The sequence below is a fragment of the Bos taurus genome, chromosome 9, assembly GCF_002263795.3.
Source record: "Bos taurus isolate L1 Dominette 01449 registration number 42190680 breed Hereford chromosome 9, ARS-UCD2.0, whole genome shotgun sequence".
NCBI classification, from domain to species: domain Eukaryota; kingdom Metazoa; phylum Chordata; class Mammalia; order Artiodactyla; family Bovidae; genus Bos; species Bos taurus.
The window spans coordinates 38,863,964-38,883,266 of record NC_037336.1 but is presented as its reverse complement, the minus strand read 5'-3'; the positions used below and the strand labels follow the sequence as shown (position 1 = coordinate 38,883,266).

The 19,303-nt window shown below is 42.8% G+C and overlaps 2 protein-coding genes across 13 annotated transcripts in view; one reads left to right on the top strand and one right to left on the bottom strand.

Annotated features, from left to right (window-relative positions):
* The window catches only part of LOC784866 (gametogenetin), a 99,914-nt gene that overhangs the window by 47,176 nt on the left and 33,435 nt on the right, over window positions 1-19,303 (top strand). For 3 of the 9 annotated variants that reach the window (XR_009495904.1, XR_009495903.1, XR_009495905.1), the window contains exon 3: window positions 4,302-4,509. Coding sequence is in view for 3 of the 9 variants with exons in the window: in XM_024996962.2 (XP_024852730.2) it covers window positions 4,302-4,509; window positions 8,118-8,142 (233 nt within the window). In the remaining 6 variants the exon portion in view is untranslated. Of the gene's footprint in view, window positions 1-4,301; window positions 4,510-7,322; window positions 8,032-8,117; window positions 8,253-19,303 lie in introns of those variants that run through there. The other 6 variants (XR_009495912.1, XR_009495908.1, XM_024996962.2 and 3 more) reach the window with 5 other exon arrangements.
* Window positions 18,573-19,303, bottom strand: part of TRAF3IP2 (TRAF3 interacting protein 2) — a 44,633-nt gene continuing 43,902 nt past the window's right edge. For 3 of the 4 annotated variants that reach the window (XM_024996843.2, XM_024996844.2, XM_024996845.2), the window contains one exon: window positions 18,573-19,132. In XM_024996843.2, the coding sequence (XP_024852611.1) occupies window positions 18,986-19,132 (147 nt within the window). In that variant the 3' untranslated portion in view covers window positions 18,573-18,985. 4 annotated transcript variants of the gene reach the window in all.

Here is a 19,303-nt window from a genome sequence, read left to right as displayed (position 1 = left end):
CTTTATGATTCCAAGTTTTGTTTTTTTTTTAAAAGCCTTCAAATTAGCATATTAACAAGCATCTTGACATGTCTTGCTTTAATTATGCAGGCAGCGACTCCTTTTTTTGCTTCTAATGTAGAGGTTGATTGGGAAAATTTTTATTTTATTGCTTATGATCTTACCCTAGTGCTACCTAAATCACTGCTTTATGATTTGGCATCTATAATTTATCATTTTCCTCTGCTATTAGATGAAATGCCCTTTAAAGCATTCCATAGCAAGGTGAACACAAGTCAAGCTTGCAAAGTTCTGGAAAAAAGAATTGCAAAGAATCATTAAAGAATAATGAAAGTTGATTTAAACGGCATACAATATCAGGGCTGCCCAGTTTAACAAATATAATTATTCCAAGTCATTTTCAGAAGGCCTCCACATTTCAGCATCTAATTTTCATCATCTTTTAAGGAATAGCAACAGAAATACCTTACTGTTATAAAGACTCTAAAAGCTGACTTTTTATTTCATTTCTCTGGATTTCACTAAAGCTAAGCATGAAACAATAGACAGTTTAAAATATAGGAAACCCAGGTTCCTTTTACTATTGTGTGGCTTTAACATTCTACTGCTGTAGCCAAGAGTCCTTGGCTTCTGGGGCCAGCTGCCTTTTGCATGCTGATTTTGCAGAGAGAGTCTCTCAGGAGTTATTACTTTTGAGTAGTATCTACAATGACTTCAGTCTCTGCAGGAAGTGGAAGGCAGCAGAGTTTGGGAATGAAAACACTGAGGGAAAAATCTCTCCCGATAGAATCGTCAACTCAATCTAATTTTAGGTTTCAGGCAGACCACATAGCTGTACCTTCAGCTACCTGCAAACATATGTGTCTCAAGTGCCCTCACTGAAGGACTACAACCAGGACTTAGACAAAAATAATGAAGTTTTCTATCATAATGTTTTAGTAAAATAGGTGATGTGTGAGAGTGTGTGTGTGGGTGTGGGTGCACACACATGCAGGCAAACCATGTGTGTGTGTGCCACATTCAAATGTTGACAGCATTCAGAATAAGGGGAGATGGTCCAGAAGGGTTTCTTTCTATTTTTCACCAACTCTAATTTTTTCTTTCCAATGCTTCACAACCAAAAGGACTAGTAGACCCAGTCTCAAGACCTCAGAAACCATATTATTGAGTTATGTGAAACAGGAATTTGAGACATTTTTAGAAATCATTTTTATGTGGTAGCTATTTTAATATAGAAACAACTAAATCAAAGCTAACAAAAGTCTTTTGAGAGGAAATGGTTAAAAGGGCATGTCTTTCCTTTTCTAAAAGGAAAACCACAGCAAGGAATTCCAATTAGGAATAAATTAAAGAGCACTACACTTTGCTGGAAGGGTCAGGAAGTCAAACTCTTGGCCTTGAGCTGCTTCTCACCCCCACCCCAGCTGACCCTGGGAACCAGTCACTCCCCGTCTCTGTGTGAACTCAACAGTGGCTGCCAAGTCTTGCCATTCCTCTGCAGAAAAGAGCCAGGGATTTTCACCAGAGGCCTCCTGCCAGCATCAGAGTCAGAAGGAGGTAGCCAAGGTGCCAGGGGGCTTTCTGGAGTGCCCCAATGCCAGCTTTCTGTCTACAAAGGACAATTCACTAAACTTGCTAAAGCCAAATCTGACATTTTAAAAAAGTCTTCAAAATAAGCCTCATATGCTGTTTTGCTACTAGAAGACTGGGCTCTCATTTCCCGGATTCTATTTTCTTAAATATAATTTCCTTAAATTCGGCAGCACTTTTAATCCATGACACTCACTGGTAGGCAAGAAAAACAATTCTGCTGTCTTCACAATTGATTTAAAGCTTACAGATGTGACATCTCCATACATTATGTTGTGGCTAATTGCCTTATACTAATATCTGAGTAATATATATATGTGTGTGTGTATATATATGAATATCCGTGTCATGCTTAGTCATCTCCGACTCTTTGAGACCCTATTAGACTGTAGCCCACCAGACTTTTCTGTCCATGGGATTTTTCAGGCATGAATACTGGAGTGGGTTGCTATTTCCTCTTCCAGATATATATATATATATAAATGTTCTTTAGGTAACCTGTGTAATTGACATATGGCTACTTGGGGAATTGGGGCTAAAAGTGAGGTACCCCAAACAGCTGAGTTTGATCAAGATGCCATGCACTCTTGACCTCTTTAATATGCTATTTTGCTCTTCTGACAGCATTCCAAATCTACTTGTCCTTTCAGGTCTAACTCAGTTCCTGCTTTCAGCTCAAATCCTTGCCTGACCATTTAAATTCTCATTGAGACCTCCCCTCTGGCACCACCTAAAGCCCTATTATCTTTGCTGCTACTATGGCATTTGGATATGTCATCATACACCATCACTTACTCACCAACTTCCAAGGTCTGTGTGCTCTCTCTTCAGCTCCCTGCACAGTGCTTAGCCTGATGCTCAGCCCATGGGGATGCTCTGTGGTACAAGTGAAGTGAACTGACTTACAGCCTTTTTCGTCATTTCCCCAATGCTCATATCTAGGACTAAAATTTGCATGATTGCTCTTTATTTCTCCATTCATTGTCCCTTAGTAACCCAGAAGCATCTAGAATGAGCTGGAAGTTAGACCACTACTGGAATAGATTGGTCACCTGTGTCTTTTTGGCTTGGATGTCACTGTTCCATACAATGCATGGAAATGGGAAACAAGTTACATCCCTTATGACTGCAGTCAATGAAAATAAAGAGGAAAATAAAATAATGGAGCGGAGAAAGAAAATATAGGAAAGAATGAGGGGAAAAGAGGTAGGGAAGAGGGAAAAAAACAAAAAACAAAAAAAACCAACCCACAATCCTACTGGATGATGTAAATTATTTCCTCTTTTAACGACAAAACATAAAGGCTCCTTGCAAGTGCATTTCATGGATGATTACTTGAACATCTTAATCATGTTTGCTCTTTGGGGAAATTGTATGCAGAAACCACTGCCTTTCCAGTTTGAATTAAGAATAAACTGGAAAGGCAGTTCCTCTGGGAGAAAGGAAAAGCAAAGCCCAGGAACACTGGTGCACTGTATGCGGCAGTAAGAAATGACAACTCGGAATCAGGCAGAGTTCTCTCTTGTGTGATCAGCTTGCTCTGCCCTCAATGAGTCCAAGAGATTTCACATTTTATAGGTTGAGCTTCCCACTGGCAGCAACTGAAGCAGTTCATTATGCACATCTGTCACGTGATCCACTTCATCAACCAAATGGAACTGGGAGAATAAGTCACCCTAACAAGATCCTTCAGTACACTCTTAAAAACTACTTACAGATGTACTCTTCCTCTGAGGGGATACAATGGGTTTCCTTGTACGGTGCCACACGATACAGGAAATGCATTATCCCCATCCAAATTCAGGCGTACCAGGAGGAAGCCTGAAAAGAAAGCAGCTCACAAAAGCATACACAGCTTTTGCAAAAGTCCTGAGAGGGGCTCATACACCAATTTATGATAACGGCAGATAAAACCTCAAGCCTGTGAAGCTCAGTTCATTACAAATGCTAATGTCCACACAGGGAAAGGAAACCACGTCAGCACTCAGCATCGACACAAATGCTGCTAATGCTTTTTATTTATGGTTGTCGCTGGGTCCCCTCAGCAGTATGCCAAATCTCCGTTTGTGTGGTAACTTTAACTATTTTATGTGCCTCCACGACTCACTGTGTTATGTGCCCACAGGCAATTTGTGCTTTCAAACTGTGTCTGGTGAGGCGAGCAGCCACACTGCTAATCTTGAATCAGGAACCATCTTGTTCCATTCAGATCACGTCAAACGAACACTTTTGTGGACACATCCAGGAATAGTTAACACCTGCCATTGTGAAATCTTCCTGTTTCAGTTGGGGTGATCAATTCATCATTCATTCGGTCAGGCGACAGATATTTATTGAATACCTACCACATGCCAGGCACTGTTTCAGGACCTGGAGATACAATAGTGAACAAAGCCCTACCATCAAAAAGATTACATTCTAGAGGGGAATAGGAAGAGACAGCAAATAAATATGCAATATGTCAGAGTGTTTCAGTCAGGATAGGCTAGTTGTTTTGTGGTTTTAAACAAGCCAAGTTCGATGGCTTGAAAAAAGAAGTTTATATCCCTCACTTACACAGTGTGTTCATCACCAACTCAATGGACATAAGTTTGAATAAATTCTAGGAGATACTGAAGGACAGGAAGCCTGGCATGCTGCAGTCCTGAGGTCCCAAAGAGTCAGACACAACTTAGTGACTGAAGAACAACAACGCGCTCTGTTCATTGCAGGCCAGCCGGAGGCTCAGCTCATGCACCTTCACTCTGGGGCCCAGGCTGCCTGGAGAAGCCCCATGTGGAGCACGGCCGATGTCTGCAGGAGAGAGAGGAGACAGAGCAGTGAACTCCGCACTGGCTTCCTCCTGAAAGCCACACACGGCCCTCCCCCTCACACAGCGCGGGAGAGAGCTGGGTACGTGGCTGCACCCAACGTCAACAGGTGAGGAAGAGCAACCACATGATGTGTTTAGGAAAATCAGACACATTCTGTGGTCAGAACTGTCCCAGTGATCATGACTGCAAGGAGGGGAAAAAAGGCAAAGTAAAGGAGCAGGTATCTGGGGAGGTGGTCTCTACTTGATAGAGATGGTCAGAAATGGTCTGTCTGATGTGGTGACATCCGAGGGAAGACCTCAAGAGAGAGAGAGAGTGGGGGTGTTCCTGCAGAGGATATAGCAAGGGCACAGGGTGCCTGGTGTGTTGGAGGAGCAGCAAGGAAGACTGGATGTTGGAGTGGAGTGAGCAAGGGGCAAGCTGGAGAAAAGTAGGTCAGAGAAGTAAGAGCAAGTTGTGGGACACAAGCCAGCACCTTGCTGTAAGGGCTGTGGCTAATGTAGGTTGCTGTAAAGATGTGATCTGACTGAGGTTTTGAAAGGATCCTGTGGCTGCTGTGAGGGCTGAAGCAGGGAGGAGTTCAGAGGCTCTTGCAATAAACCAAATAAGGCTAGAGAGGGGCCAGTGCTCAGGTTCTGGATGTAGTTTGAAGGTAGAACCAACAGAATTTGCCAGTGTATTGCTGGAAGAGAAAGAGAGGATTCGAGGCTGACAAAAGGTTTGTTTCTTCTGGTAACCCCCAGATACACATAAGGACTATACACGTGACTTTTGAGAATCTTTGAATTAGGCAAAATCATGTAACATACAACATCTCCCTGCAAATGAGTTGAGAGTTGAACAGCCAACTGGAGCTATAGATGCTGGGCAGTCAGCTTGATTCATAGACCAGCTGAGGGACTTCTCTCCCTCACTGGCCCAGTATCTAGTCTCTCTTATGGTTTTGATCTACATTACTTTGTAAAACCAGAGATGTAAGCTTCCTAATTACAAGCAAAACAGGGGCTTATGACTGAGTTACCCCAACCTCATCCCAGCCCTCCATTCCTCTGTGAACCTCAGATATCACTACCAAGAAACTAAGCCATACAACACAAGGTCTATCCTCAATAGACACTGGTATAGTGATGTGTCACCAATTCTCCTAAAAATAGGTTGAACAGAAATCTTAATAAATACAATAAACAACACATGGCTTCTGAATGGTGTTTCCCCACTTTCTGCTCACCCTGTCTTCCCGTCATGTGGCTCTCCTCACCACCACCACCTGTTAAATGGCCACTAGAGCCCCCTACTACAATCTCTTAGGTCTCCTCCAGCTTAGAAGAGCACAAGTTGAATGCCAAGTTTGCCGACTATAATAGAATGAATAAGTAAAAGTGTTTTTTAAAACAGCAATTTATAATCAAAAGTATGGGTTCATTCAAAAAAGATCTTCTTGAACTCCTACTATGTGGCACCTCCTCTTAGCACCGGAGGCACAGCTATGAATAGAACAGGTAAGTAATTTATAGTTGAAAACAAGGAAAGCATGGAAAAGTATTAAGAAAAGATAAACTTGCCACTAACTCACCGCTGAAACATCTTAGTATGTAACACTGCTAGTAACATCTTGGTGCCTAGTCTTTTTCTAAGCATACATATTATCCCTTCTTGCTTTTTGAATAAAATTTACAACTTTAGACTTACACAGTACATTTCTTTCTTTAAAATTTTTTCTTCTTATAAAAATAAATCATAGCAGATGCTCAGTAAGTATTTGTGAATGAACGAAAGAATTAATTATAGAAACTTAGTAGAATACAGAAAAGCAAAAAATCAAAACTGAATGTCACCAATAACACCACTACTAAGAGATAATTCCACTGTTAGTGGTTTGGGTTGTTCAGTACGGTTTCAAATAACCAACATATTTTTATGACATCGCTTCACAATAAATGAATATTTTGTAAATGACAGCTTTGTCTTTTTTACTAATTACAAAAGCAACCATACCATTGTAGATATTTTGTAAAATACTGAAAACAACAAAAGGAAAAACTAGTAGTCCCACTGCCCAGAGAATGCTGCTGTTAGCATTCTCCAATCTTTTGGAAATTTTTTTCCAATCTTTTTTTTTTTTGAGCAGTACAGTAGATTAGTTAAGAGCCTGGTCAAGTTACTCAGTCTCTCTGAGCCTCAGATTCCTCATCTGTAAAATGATACTAGTAATATCCACTCTGTAAGACTGGTGTGAAATGTAAATGAGATAAAATATACAAACTGCTTAGTTCAACATCTTACGCATACTAAGCACTCATATGGGAACTTTTACCATTTTGCAAGATATTCCTACAGAGTTGATCAGACTTCATATATGCATTTTTTATCCTTTTTAAAAAAGAAAAAGAAACATTGCTCAACCTCATTAAATTTTAAATTTTGAGACAATCTCACATTTTCGGAAAAGTTGCGAGTACAAAGACCTTTTCTCCCCTGAAACATATGCAAGGCAGCTGTTGATCTAATTCCTCCATCACTCTTGAATATCATAGCGCATGTTGACTCAGAGGCATTCCCCTACAATTCCAGTGCAAACAGCAAAATTAGGAAATTAGCATTGGTACATTGGGATCTAGCCCTAAAACTCCAGTAGTCAAGTTTCTCCATGGCTGAATGACATACTTTGTAACAAAAGGATTCCAGTTCTGAACCACACTATGCAACTATTCTCCACGTCTCCCTAGTCTCCTTCAGTCTGGACTAGTTCGTTCCTCCATCTTTCCTTGACTTTAATATCTTTGCGCTTTGAAAGAATATAGGCCAGTTGTTTCATGGAGTGTCCCTCAACTTGTATGTGATGTTTTCTCACAATTATGTCTTTATCAGCAATACCATACAGAAGTGATGCTATGTTCTCTGCTTATTGTATCTTACTAGGTAACATTCCTGCTTTGTACAACAACCTGTGCTGGGCCACTGGACCATCTTCCTACACAGCTACTCATCTCACCCCACCTGGGCTCTGAAATATCCTCTTCAGCCTGCCTGGATGCCAACATCTTGCACTAGGCTATCCCTTTGCAAGAACACTCCTCTCGCCCCATGTGAGCTCTGAAACCTCCTGCTGGGCTGTCCCTCCCACCCTCAATCCTCAGCCCACCTGGGCCATCCCGTGCTGGGCCACCCTCTCAGCCTGCTGTGGCTCTAATGCTGAGCTAAGCCGAGCCTCTGTAGGAGTGGCCTTCTCCTCCTGCATGCTTTTCTGGTGCTCCCATTCTATAAAGATTTATATTATCTGTGAATAATCAAAGTGTTTCCTCAAACTAGAGGTCTGTGTATGTATTATTGATGATCCATCAGTAATAACTTATTTTTATTTCAATGATGATCTAAAAAAACTTACATTATAAAATATAAGTGTATCTGGGATGTTCATTTTACAACCACATTTAGTGTTGGTGCTTTGTGTTTAAAATTGTGTTGGTACCATATGATTATTAATGTGGCAATATTTAACTTTTAAAGTGTCGGTAGTCTTTAGATTGGCATTTCTGGCATAAAAATACAAAAACCATCTTGATTTCTGTTTGATAAAAATTACATTGAGTTATCCTACCAATTAAAAAGCTAAAACTGCTCTTTTTCAGTGATGAGATTTGTGTCTTCTTTTATTTAATAAATTAATTTTGACTTTCCATCATAAAAATAACCATGCAACTTTAATTGTCACAGGCTAATGAGAAAAGAACGAGGCTGACTGACTTCATACACAAATGATACGTTATGTAAAGTGAAGGCCAAATGAATCATGGCACCACTACAAAGGAAGCTTTACAGAAGTTCAAATAAAGGAAAATAGAGAGAAAATTGAGTCATTACAGGTCTCTTGGTATCATAGGCTGAACTCGAAAGAAGCTAGACAAAATAGCCAGTGTATTCGGATTATTGGCAGATGTGTTTGTGTGTGTTGTGTTTATTTATATGAAGTTTCAGCTTGCAAATATTCTCTGTGAAGAACTTTTTTTAGGAGCATTAAAAAAATAATTATCAATATTATATTTTGGAGAAAACCATTTTTAGATGGATTGGACCAAGTAAAATAATCAACTGCTGGTTTCAAATGAGTAACCTGATAGAAGGAAAAATTATAGTAGTGATATAGTAATGATAATGAATCAAAGGGCCATCCATTCTGCTCACAATCAAATATTTAAGTCAACAACTGAGACCCAAAATGCATAAAAACATCTTATTATACTTTTATAATTATGTGTATAAACTATAATTAAATCCAACATTGACAACTTAGTTTCAGCAAAATTTTACTTTTATACTAATGTTTTTCATTTTAATTTATCTGATGATCTTGTTTATATCTAACTTGTTAAAAAAATTTTCCTTTTGGCAGCACCATACTGCTTCTGGGATCTTACTTGAGGGGGTGGAGGGGGGGTTGAACCCATGCCCCCTGCAGTGCAAGTGCAGAGTCCTAACCCCCAGACTGCCAGGGAATTCCCTCTAACTTGTTAAATTTGATTTTTTTTTTTCTGGTAGTTTAATTGTTGTTGAAAAGACCCCACATAATACAGAATTTACCATCTTAACCATTTTTAGGTGTACAGCTTGGGAGTGTTGAATGTCCTCACACATTGTGTACTACAAATGTCTAGAACTTTTTCACTCTGTGTTCTTATAGTTTTTAAAGAGATACATGTAAAAAACATTTATATATTGGCACATAAATCAACATGGGGGAGCTCTCAAGAGATCTTTTTCCTTTTGGAAGTAAAAGGAGGAGGTCTAAGAAATGCTAATCAACGGACAGGGAGTCCTGGCGCCCTGGTGCGCTGCAGTCCATGGGGCCGCCTAGAGTGCGACGCCACTGACCGGGCTGAGCTTTCGATCTAAATGTTCGCTGCACCCCACCCCCACTTTCATCCCTGGCTAGATAGTTCACAGCAGGCTCTGAAGAGAAGGTGGTGATACCTCATTTCTTGGAAAAGCAGAGCCAGAGGAAAGCATAGCAGTTTTCCCAATCCAAATTCAAAACTTCCTTTTTTAAGTAATAGGAATAATGTGAACACAAAACTGCCTTTCAAATTACTTTCTAAAATAGTTTCAAATCCATTATCCTATTTTTGAGGCCCCATTATGAATCTCTAAAGTTAGTTTCCTTTCGTGTCAAACCTCATTGCCAAGTTTGACATGTTATACCTCTCATCATCCAAGCCAGTGATGCTGGCGCCCTGCTCCTTAGCAAGATGCTGGAGAAAAGAAGTCTGTCTCCAGATGCCGTGGTTGTTCTGGGTCTGCTGTGACTTCTTGCAGTCTTATTAAAACAAACTGTGCTGGTGAGCTTCTCTGAAAACCTAGATGGAAGGATATTGCCTAGCAGTCTAGTGGTCACTGGGGGTTGTGGGGAGGCTGACTTTGATCCCTGCTCAAGGAACTAGATCCCGTGTGTGTGTGTGTGTGTGTGTGTGTGTGTGTGTGTGTGTGTGTGTGTGTGTGTGTGTGTTAGTTGCTCACTTGTGTCTGACTCTCTGAGACCCCATGGACTGTAACCCACCAGGCTCCTCTGTCCATGGAATTCTCCAGACAAGAATACTGGAGTGAATAGCCTTTCCCTTCTCCAGGGGATCTGCCTGACCCAGGGATTGAACCCAGGTTTCCTGTATTGCAGGCAGATTCTTTACTGTCTGAGCCACCAGGAAAGCCCAGATCCCACATGGCACAACTAAAAGTCCCACGTGCTACAGCTGAAGATCCCATGTACCACAGCTAAGACCCGGCCCAGTCAAATAAATAAATACCAAAAAAAAAGCTAAATGGAAGTTTTCAGCTTAGAAGCTCATAAGCTGACTTCTCCTGAGGCTTCATTTTTAAACTGAAAGTTTGTTGTTAGGATTTGCCATTTGACTTTTTAGAAATAAGAAAAAATTCAAAGTTCCCATAAATAATCATTCATTATGAGGTAGAAAGCAAGAAGGAAAGGGCAAGAAATGAAGGATTATTATTTACTACATGCCAGGCCCTGTTCTACAATATTTGTATCATCCATCTTCCCTTATCCTGATAACCTCCCCAGGAATTGTTCTGTTGTCCCCATTACAATGGCTGAGACTCTGAGAGGTAAAAATAACTTGTGTCTAAGACCAACTTGTAAGCGAATGGAGATTCAAACTCAGGTGTGTCTGATTACCACTCACTCAAGTACAAAACATGTCAAGACACATCACAGACCAAGCTGGTCAGTGTTTTCTGCCACAGATGTTGTTTGAGCATGTTAGACAATGCCTGTACTCATTCATGGAGAGAGTCTCTCTGTCCATTCCAGCATGTTATCATTCTCTGCTCTCTGGCTCAGTTATTTGTATATTTAGCTGATAGGATCAACTTCAAACATTCTCTACACCCTACCCAACAGAGTGCATGAATCCCTTTGCTCTCTCTAAGGTGATCCCAGCACCAGCTAGGTCTCTCCCCCAACCCCCAGATGTAAATAGCACTTTCTCACCTTGCCACTGCCTACAGTGCTGCCTGGTCCTCCTTGAGGCGTGTGTCTAGGCTGCTCTTTACAGAGGACTGATATATGCCCTGTGGGCTGCACTGTCATTTATTGGCTTGATGTGCACACTCTGTGATGCATTTTTATACTTTCCCATTTCTTACATTCTGTCTCCTAACTCAGATCTCATTTACATGGTGATTTATAGGGACTCTGAATATTATAATCTAAAAGGTGTATGTGTTTAGGAGGAGTGAGCACATCTCCTATTTATTAGGAAAAATCTCCAATCTCACACTTCTTTGAAGATCTGCCCTTGAAACTGCATAAGTGAGAGCTCAGTCCCGGGTCATATGAGGACCAGGGAAAAGGGACCAGGTGGTCCAACTTGCTCAGCTTCTACTGTATGCTGCCTTGGGTTTTCTCTTCTCACAGGATGGCCTAGCTCCTCAGTTAGATTTTAAATAGTTGGAGGGCAACAGCATGTCTCACCAATCCTTGTGCCAAGCAGAGCCCCCTGCACATAGTAGGCATTTAATAAGTAATTGGAGGTTGGTTGCCGATCTGTGACTGCTGCTTAAACCTCCCCATCCCCCCACCACACCCCTGACCCTTCTGGTTTAGCTTTTGCAGGACAGTTTCATTAGAAATGGTAACATGATGCATCAGAACGCCCATGCTCACACTGGGTTATCAGAAACTTCCGCTTTGTGTGTCTTTTCAAAGAATAAGTATATGCTGGTCTCCAAAGACCTAGTTTAGAATCTTGAATTTCAAATGTTTGAATATGGGAATGCCCCCTCCCTTAAGCCTACCTCCCAGCATGGTTTAGTGCCTGGCCTTGGTGATGCCACTTTGCCTGAGAGGGTTTGTGCATGAAATCATTTCCACACTGATACCATAGCTTAAATCCATTCTTCAGGCCATTTTTTTCTTACCAAGCTTAAAGATCAGGCGATGCATGGAGGGGCAGCAGGGGGGATAGGTCTCTACAGAGGGGCAGGAGCTGATGTGGGCCATCTTATTGGAGGAAAGAAGCAGGGGGTGCAGGGTAGTGCTGTGGAGCAGTAACTCCTGCCTGAGAGTTTTGGACACACCTGGTGGCACAATTCTTCTTGGGTTGGATGTTTTGCCCAAACCTAGTGTAAAACTGGACTTCCCTGGTGGCTCAGATGGTAAAGAATTTGCCTGCAATGAAGAAGACCCAGGTTCGATCCCTGGGTTGGGAAGATCTCCTGGAGAAGGGAATGACAACCCACTCCAGTATCCTTGCCTGGAGAATTCCGTGGACAGAGGAACCTGGTGGGCTACAGTCCACGGGGTCACAAAGAGTCAGACACGACTGAGCAACTAACTTCACTTTCAATATAGAATTGTCCCTGTCCTAAGAGCCTGTTATGAAACTCTTGAGCATCTTGTTTTGAAACTCAATTTGAAGCCAGAATGGAAGTTTTCCTTTAGTCACAAAGTGAGAGCAATGAAAATAGGACCATCCTGCTGTGTTGGTTTTGGCCTTGGAACAATACAGTGTCAACTTCTCTTTCTGATTTAGGAGGGTTTTACAAAATCTCCATATTTTGTGTACATTTTGGACATGAGAATCTGTCACCTCAGACCCCATCTCAGATTGATTTAAATCTCAGAGAAACAGCAGCTCTCTGCAAGTTTCTGAGTAACTGAACTTTGTTATAGCAACAGACTGGGAGATAGAATCAGTTAATCCCTGAACTCAAGGAACCCTTGGCCCGTATCCCAGATAATGCAAGATGCTGAAAACTGGTCAGGTCCCAGACTCACCTAAACACATTTCTCCTCTCCCTGGAAGATTGCAGCTTTTGACCACCGCCAGCATGAGAGCCCCACCTCCCCATCATACTGTTGAACACGTGAACGGGCAGATTTCTGGGCCAGACATCACCTGGAAGGTGGCAAAGGCCAGACAGGTACCTGTAGCCCAGCTGCTGCTCAGCGATGAGGCTGGCGGCCAAGCCGAGTGCCAGCTTTTCAAAAACAGCCCTTTTGATAACACTGATTACATTTCGCTCACCAGAGCCTTGGGCTGATTGAGCAACAGCCAGCTTCTCCCGGTAACAAAGAGGAGGGGAAAGTAATCCAAACACAGGTTTTATTATAAAAACCTGGGAGTGAGAGAAGTCTGTTTATTCTGTAAGATAACACACCTGCTCAGGGCCCCGGAGGCTCATTTCCATCAGTTGCCATGGCAAACTCGTTATACTTCAAGGCCATGTGGCTTTGTTTCCTTTTGAGATCTGGTCCTTGTCCTACCTTTCCTAACAACTCCAGCACAATGACATGAGGCCTGCGACAGCATAATTGATTTCTCCCCTCTATCAACGGTTCACATTTGCTGGGCACAGGACTGAGCCTGCCTCCTCCTTTGAACTCCTAGCTCACCATGAAGGCATGCTTCAGAGAGCCGTCCTCATTAACATTCCAGCTCCCCCTTCCCTGTCAGCGATAAACAAGCCCCGCATCAATGGCCTCCTTCCTTCCAGCTTTACAAACGAGTGGCTCAGTTCCCTGTCTTGCTGCCGATCCAGGTGCCCGGGTGTACAATGCGGGGTTGAGAAGCACGCGGGAGGGACTAAAAATAGAACAGCAGTTTTGGCCGCATACCAGAGCAGCTACTTCATCTCAACTTGCTTTGCACACTAAGCCTAATGGGATCCATCAGGCATGAGTTCTCTCGCCCTCCCTTTCTCTCTCCCCCGCTGCCATCTACCATCAGCACCTTCCTGGTGAAGGGAACCAAGGGAGGTCAGGCCAAGGACAAGAAGCGTGTGCCCTCCTGGTCTTAGTTCACAGGTTCTAAGAGACAGGGGCTGCAACTACTCCTTCCATACAAGTGTTTCTGGAAAAGAGCAGGCAGGTCCAGACCATGGTCACCTTTGCCCAGGTAGATGCCGATCCTAGACTTCCATTGTTTAGCAAAGGCTCAAATATCACTTCCTAAACACCTGTGTAAGTGTAACCGAGCCCCAGACTCAGACGGTCCTTGGGAAATTCAATAGAGAGCTGAACTACACTGAGCATCCCCCTTGCAGGTCCCACCTGCTTGGCTTGAGGCTAAAGATTTGGGAGTAAAAGCATGGCACAGATGGAGGGGCTGTGGCACATGTGGGTGGGTTGGCAGCACGTGACTGCCCAGGGTCTTTGAAAGCCTCCCACCAGCATCTCATGATTCTATCTGAAAGCCTTTTGCAACAGAAAATTAAACAAATCAGTATGACGTTAGGAACATGCTGTCCTGCCTGGGCACCAGGCCCTCCCAAATGCCAGCTGTATTGAATGAGCCGGGCTCCTTTATGTTGTTGACGTTCATCTCTTCCCAAAGCCTCCCCGCTACCCACAGGAGAGGTAGCCAGACCCATCCATTTCTCATTGCTTCATCTGAAAGGTAGTGCAGGTGTTCCAAACAGTTATGTATCACTCCAACCAGGGTCACTCATAGAATCAGAAGAGGGGAGAGGCAAAAAAAAAAAAAAAGAGGGAGGGCAAGATGACTATCACAGTAGTAAAAAATAAAAACCTTTGCTTTGTTGTTGTTTTGGAAATTGACAGATACAACAAAAAGAAACCAATCTCCTAGCAGGCTTTGTCTGTAGGCTTCTGGAAGGTGTCAAGGTCTTTTCAACTGTGCCTCAGTTTCCTGGACTAGCAGGATGAAATAAATATGCCAAGCGACTTCAAGAAAAGTCACACTCCGTGTAATCACAACCATAATTAATCCCCCAAAGAATTTCCCACAGAACAAGTTGCAACGTGATCATTTATTCCTTCAGCCACCGAGGTGCAGCTTCCCTCAGGCCTCCTATGTTCTTGAGGCTCAGTTTACCTCTAGGAGATACGGGGTCATTTGCTGAATAAATCTACCTTCAAACCCTAGAAAAGTTCTAGGTTCACAGAATAAATGTCTGCAGATGGGCAGCCAGGGTCTCTGGCTTCTAGCCTGAGGATGAGGCTTTGGTGGAGCCACGGTTTCTCTGTACCCCGTTTTTTTCATGCATAAAACAAAACTGCAGAGGTGCGTGAGTTTTAGGTCCTTTCCAGACCGAAGACTCCAGGGCAGGAATAAATGATACAAGAATTAAACTTATATTGGTGATTTCATTCATCCTTTTTGGTTTGGGTGGTTGTTTATTGGTTGGTGGGCCTGGACAGAACTATTTATCTTGAAAAATACTGCATGATTCTTCAAGAGAAGAAGCATTTGTTCTTCGTGGGACATTTTCCCACAGTCTCACCTTCCTTCTCTTTCATTTGCCACTAGGAGGTGGGTCTCCCTGATTCTTCTTGGTTAATTAAGAAGAAACAGAAAGATCCTGTGTTTTGAGGGACTTTCTGGATTATTTCCCAGTGATCACAGGGCTTTGCAATTCATTTGGCAAACTTGATGGTGGCAGTGGGGCATTTGGCAAAGTGGATGAGGAGGTTGATGAAGTGACTGAGGTTGAGAAGAATGCTATTGGCAAAACATCATGAACCAAGTTCTGGAATGTTCAAAATGGAGAGCTTGCCTCTCTTGCTGACATGACTCTGAGAAAAACCCAGTCTTTAAATAGGTGACTTATTTAATAGGAAGCAAAGAAAAAGGGTATCGACAATTTTTCTGAGCACTGAGCTGAGAAAGACTTTGACTGTAGTCTAATACTTTTGACTATAGCCATGAACTGAGATGTCTTTGAATAATACGGAAGTTAAACAGATGCTTTGGAACTAGTCACTGAAATTAAAAATTACATTTAAAATATTTAAAAGTTTGTTGTTTTTTGGCCACCGTGCAGCTTGTGGGATCTTAGTTCCCCAACCAGGGATTGGACCTGGGTTCACAGCAGTGAAAGAGGGGGGTCCTAACCACTGGATCACCAGGGAACTCCCTAAACATTACATTTTAAATATTCAGGTCAGGTCTGAACAAAGCCTTGAGGCTAAGAGGTTTTTTTATTGAGTCAGACCTACCCCACTTCGACCAGGGTAGTGTCTAAATAAACCAAGTGTTAATCTCTGTGTCGGTGCTCTAAAACAGTTGCTGTAATTCCTCTGATGTTTCTATCAGATGTCATAGAAACTCCAGGGGTCAAATATCCATCACTTGGCTAGTTGTTGTGTGTGTGTGTGCACCCTTTTTGTTGTGTGTGTGTGTGTTTTCATTACCAGTGCTACCAGCTGTAACACTTTAATGACTATTCGTGGAACACGAGGGACCTTCCCTCATCATTCACCTAGGGGGAGAAATAGTGGCTGAGGGCTCACGACAGGTCTCCAAAGAGAAGGAAAGGTAATAACATCACACTATTAAACCTCCGCAAACTAGAAACATTTCAGAGTAATCCTTGCTGATGCCTTTTTTTTTTTTTTTACAACTGTGTGTAGAATCCTTGATGATGCTGTCACCTCCAAAAAAAAAGATAATAAAAGGAGAGAAAGAAGATTTAACGTTTGTGTGTGGGGTGTTTTCCAGGCAATTTGAGTTAATTAAACAAGCACATCAGTTTTATCAGGTCTCAAATGCTATGATGCTAAAGGTACTCATAGAGTCTTAGGAACGAGGACTTCCAGTATATGAGCTTTTCCTTTCCTAGTTTTAAAAACAAAGACATTCACTGTACACAGTAGACATCTAGGTTATAATGTAAAGAAAACTAGTGTTCTTTGTAATTCATCAGCAAAATTCCTTATTTCCAATTGATAAATATTTTTCTTTCCTATGGTGACGTATGGGCTTCACTGATAGCTCAGTTGTAAAGAATTCGCCTACAATGCAAGAGACCCTGGTTTTATTCCTGGGTCGGGAAGATCCACTGGAGAAGGGCTAGGCCATCCACTCCGTGTTCTAGGACTTCCCTTGTGGCTCAACTGGTAAAGAATTCTCCTGTAATATGGGAGATTTGGGTTCGATCCCTGGGTTGAGAAGATTCCCTGGAGAAGGGAAAGGCTACCCACTCCAGTATTCTGGCCTAGAGAATACCATGGACTGTATATAGTCCATGGGGTTGCAAAGAGTTGGACACAACTGAGCGACTTTCACGTTCATGGTGACATATAAGGGTTGAACTATATTGTAATACAATTTAGCCTTGTTTAAGAGGTTAGGACTGCAAGGAGATCAAACCAGTCAATCCTAAAGGAAATCAACCCTGAATATTCATTGGAAGGACTGATGCTGAAGCTGAAACTCCAATACTTTGGCCACTGATGCAAAGAGCCGACTCATTGGAAAAGACAGTGATGCTGGGAAAGATTGAAGGCAAGAAGAGAAGGGAATGACAGAGGATGAAATGATTGGATGGCATCATCGACAAGGGACATGAGTTTGAGCAAACTCCGGAAGATGGTGAAGGACAGGGAAGCCTGGTATGCTGCAGTCCATGGGCTGCAAAGAGTTGGACACGATTATGTGACTAAACAACAGCAACAAAGAGGTTAGACAGAGAAGAGGAAGCAGTGGCTCTCAGCCCTGCCAAAAGTCTTCATACCGGCTTATTATCTTGGACCATAATTAATTTCACCTTGTTCTGTGTAGTAGACTATATATACTATATATATTCATACACATACATATATGTATATATATATATTTCATATATGGGTGTGCTGCGTATGCTTTCTGTGGACACCAGATGCTAAGCTGCTAAGTCACTACAGTCGTGTCCGACTCTGTGCAACCCCATAGACGGCAGCCCACCAGGCTCCCCCGTCCCTGGGATTCTCCAGGCAAGAACACTGGAGTGGGTTGCCATTTCCTTCTCCAATGTGTGAAAGTGAAAAGTGAAAGGGAAGTCGCTCAGTCGTGTCCAACTCTTAGCGACCCCATGGGCTGCAGCCTACCAGGCTCCTCTGTCCATGGGATTTTCCAGGCAAGAGTACTGGAGTGGGGTGCCATTGCCTTCTCCGGAGACCAGATGAGCAAGGTATTATTCATGTGAAGGTACTGTTGAAGGTGTTTTAAAAAGAAGAAAATATCCCTGTTGAGAAAATGTAATTTCAGTCCCTTAGGAGATTATTATGAAAATGAGAACTCTGTCACTCCTCAAGAGTATTTATAACTTAGGTTCTAGGCTTTAAACCTTTTAGGATCATTAGGAATATTTTTGTCCACATAATTATAGAAATGAATCTCTGGTTTTTCAGAAAAGGACTTGCTTAAGGTCACACAGCTAGTGTCACGGGAGATCCCTGGTGGCCTAGGGATTAGGATTTGGCACTTTCACTGTGAGGGCACAGGTCTGATCCCTGAACAGGGAACCATCCCTCAGGCCATGTGGCATGAAACCATAGCTAGTTAGTGGCAGACCCAAGACTAGAACTCAGGTCTCCCAAACCACAATTCTAGCCTGCACTGTACGTCCCCCTGTCTCTTCATGCAGTTCACAGACATTCTGATATATGTAGCCCGGGCCTTAAGAGCTATGATTTTACTTAGGATCATGGTAGTATGTGGTACAAAGTCGTATTTTTATAAAGTTCTACTGAAGGAATAAAACTTTCAAGATGAAGTTAAAAGAGGATGCTTAACTATCTGGCCTTCATCTTTTAATACAAAGCAGTCTGTTACATTGGTCTAATGTTATACTGAAGTAGATTTATCAATGTCCCCGGAAGCAACTGCCCATAAAAATTAATATACATCTATCTCCTTTGAGATAAGTGAAACACAGTTTTACAAAAGAGTAAACCTTTTATTATTTGTACATGAATCAGTTTGGTCTGAGGACACACAGCGTCTGGCGAACTCAGAAATGTTGCCCTAAGCGGAGAGTGTTTGCGGTCGCTGGTGTTTACAGTCATGTCACTTGTATTATCTACGTGCTGGGTGCTGAGGGCCCATTCTGGATACTCAGAGTGTTGGGGGAACATGCACGGTGGTGGGTTTAAGAAGCAGGGAATGCAGAACAGTCATGGCCTCCATCTCAAAGACAAGGTCCTTCAAGGTCTCAGGAGGAAGCGGCCCCTGCAGAACAGGTTTCCTGGGGTTGGAAGGCCCCTCGAGGAAGGACGGAAAACAACAGCCCTGAATGCTGCCAGCCGGCCTCAGCCACAGGAGCTGTAATCTGGGGGTGGGGGTGCGGGGTCACAAGGGGACCACCTGAAGGGTGGGCAGAGGCCCTCGGGGAGGAGCCACGTACTCCTCCTCTCTGAGCAGCCGCAGAAGGATGTTCTTTTTATTCTTGGGCCAGCTGTAGATGTGAGTGTTCTGAAGCCAGGTGGGCACATGCTCCTAGGGCAGGGAGAGAATGACAGAAGCAAAAGCCATTAGAGAAACCTGGATTCCAGATCCCAGCTCAGTTCCCCAGCATCCGCGATTTTCCCTTCACAGGCATCTCCTGCTAAACTCTCCTGGGGGCTATGCTGTTTTGCTTTCGGGAGGGGTTTGTGTGTGAAATGCTCT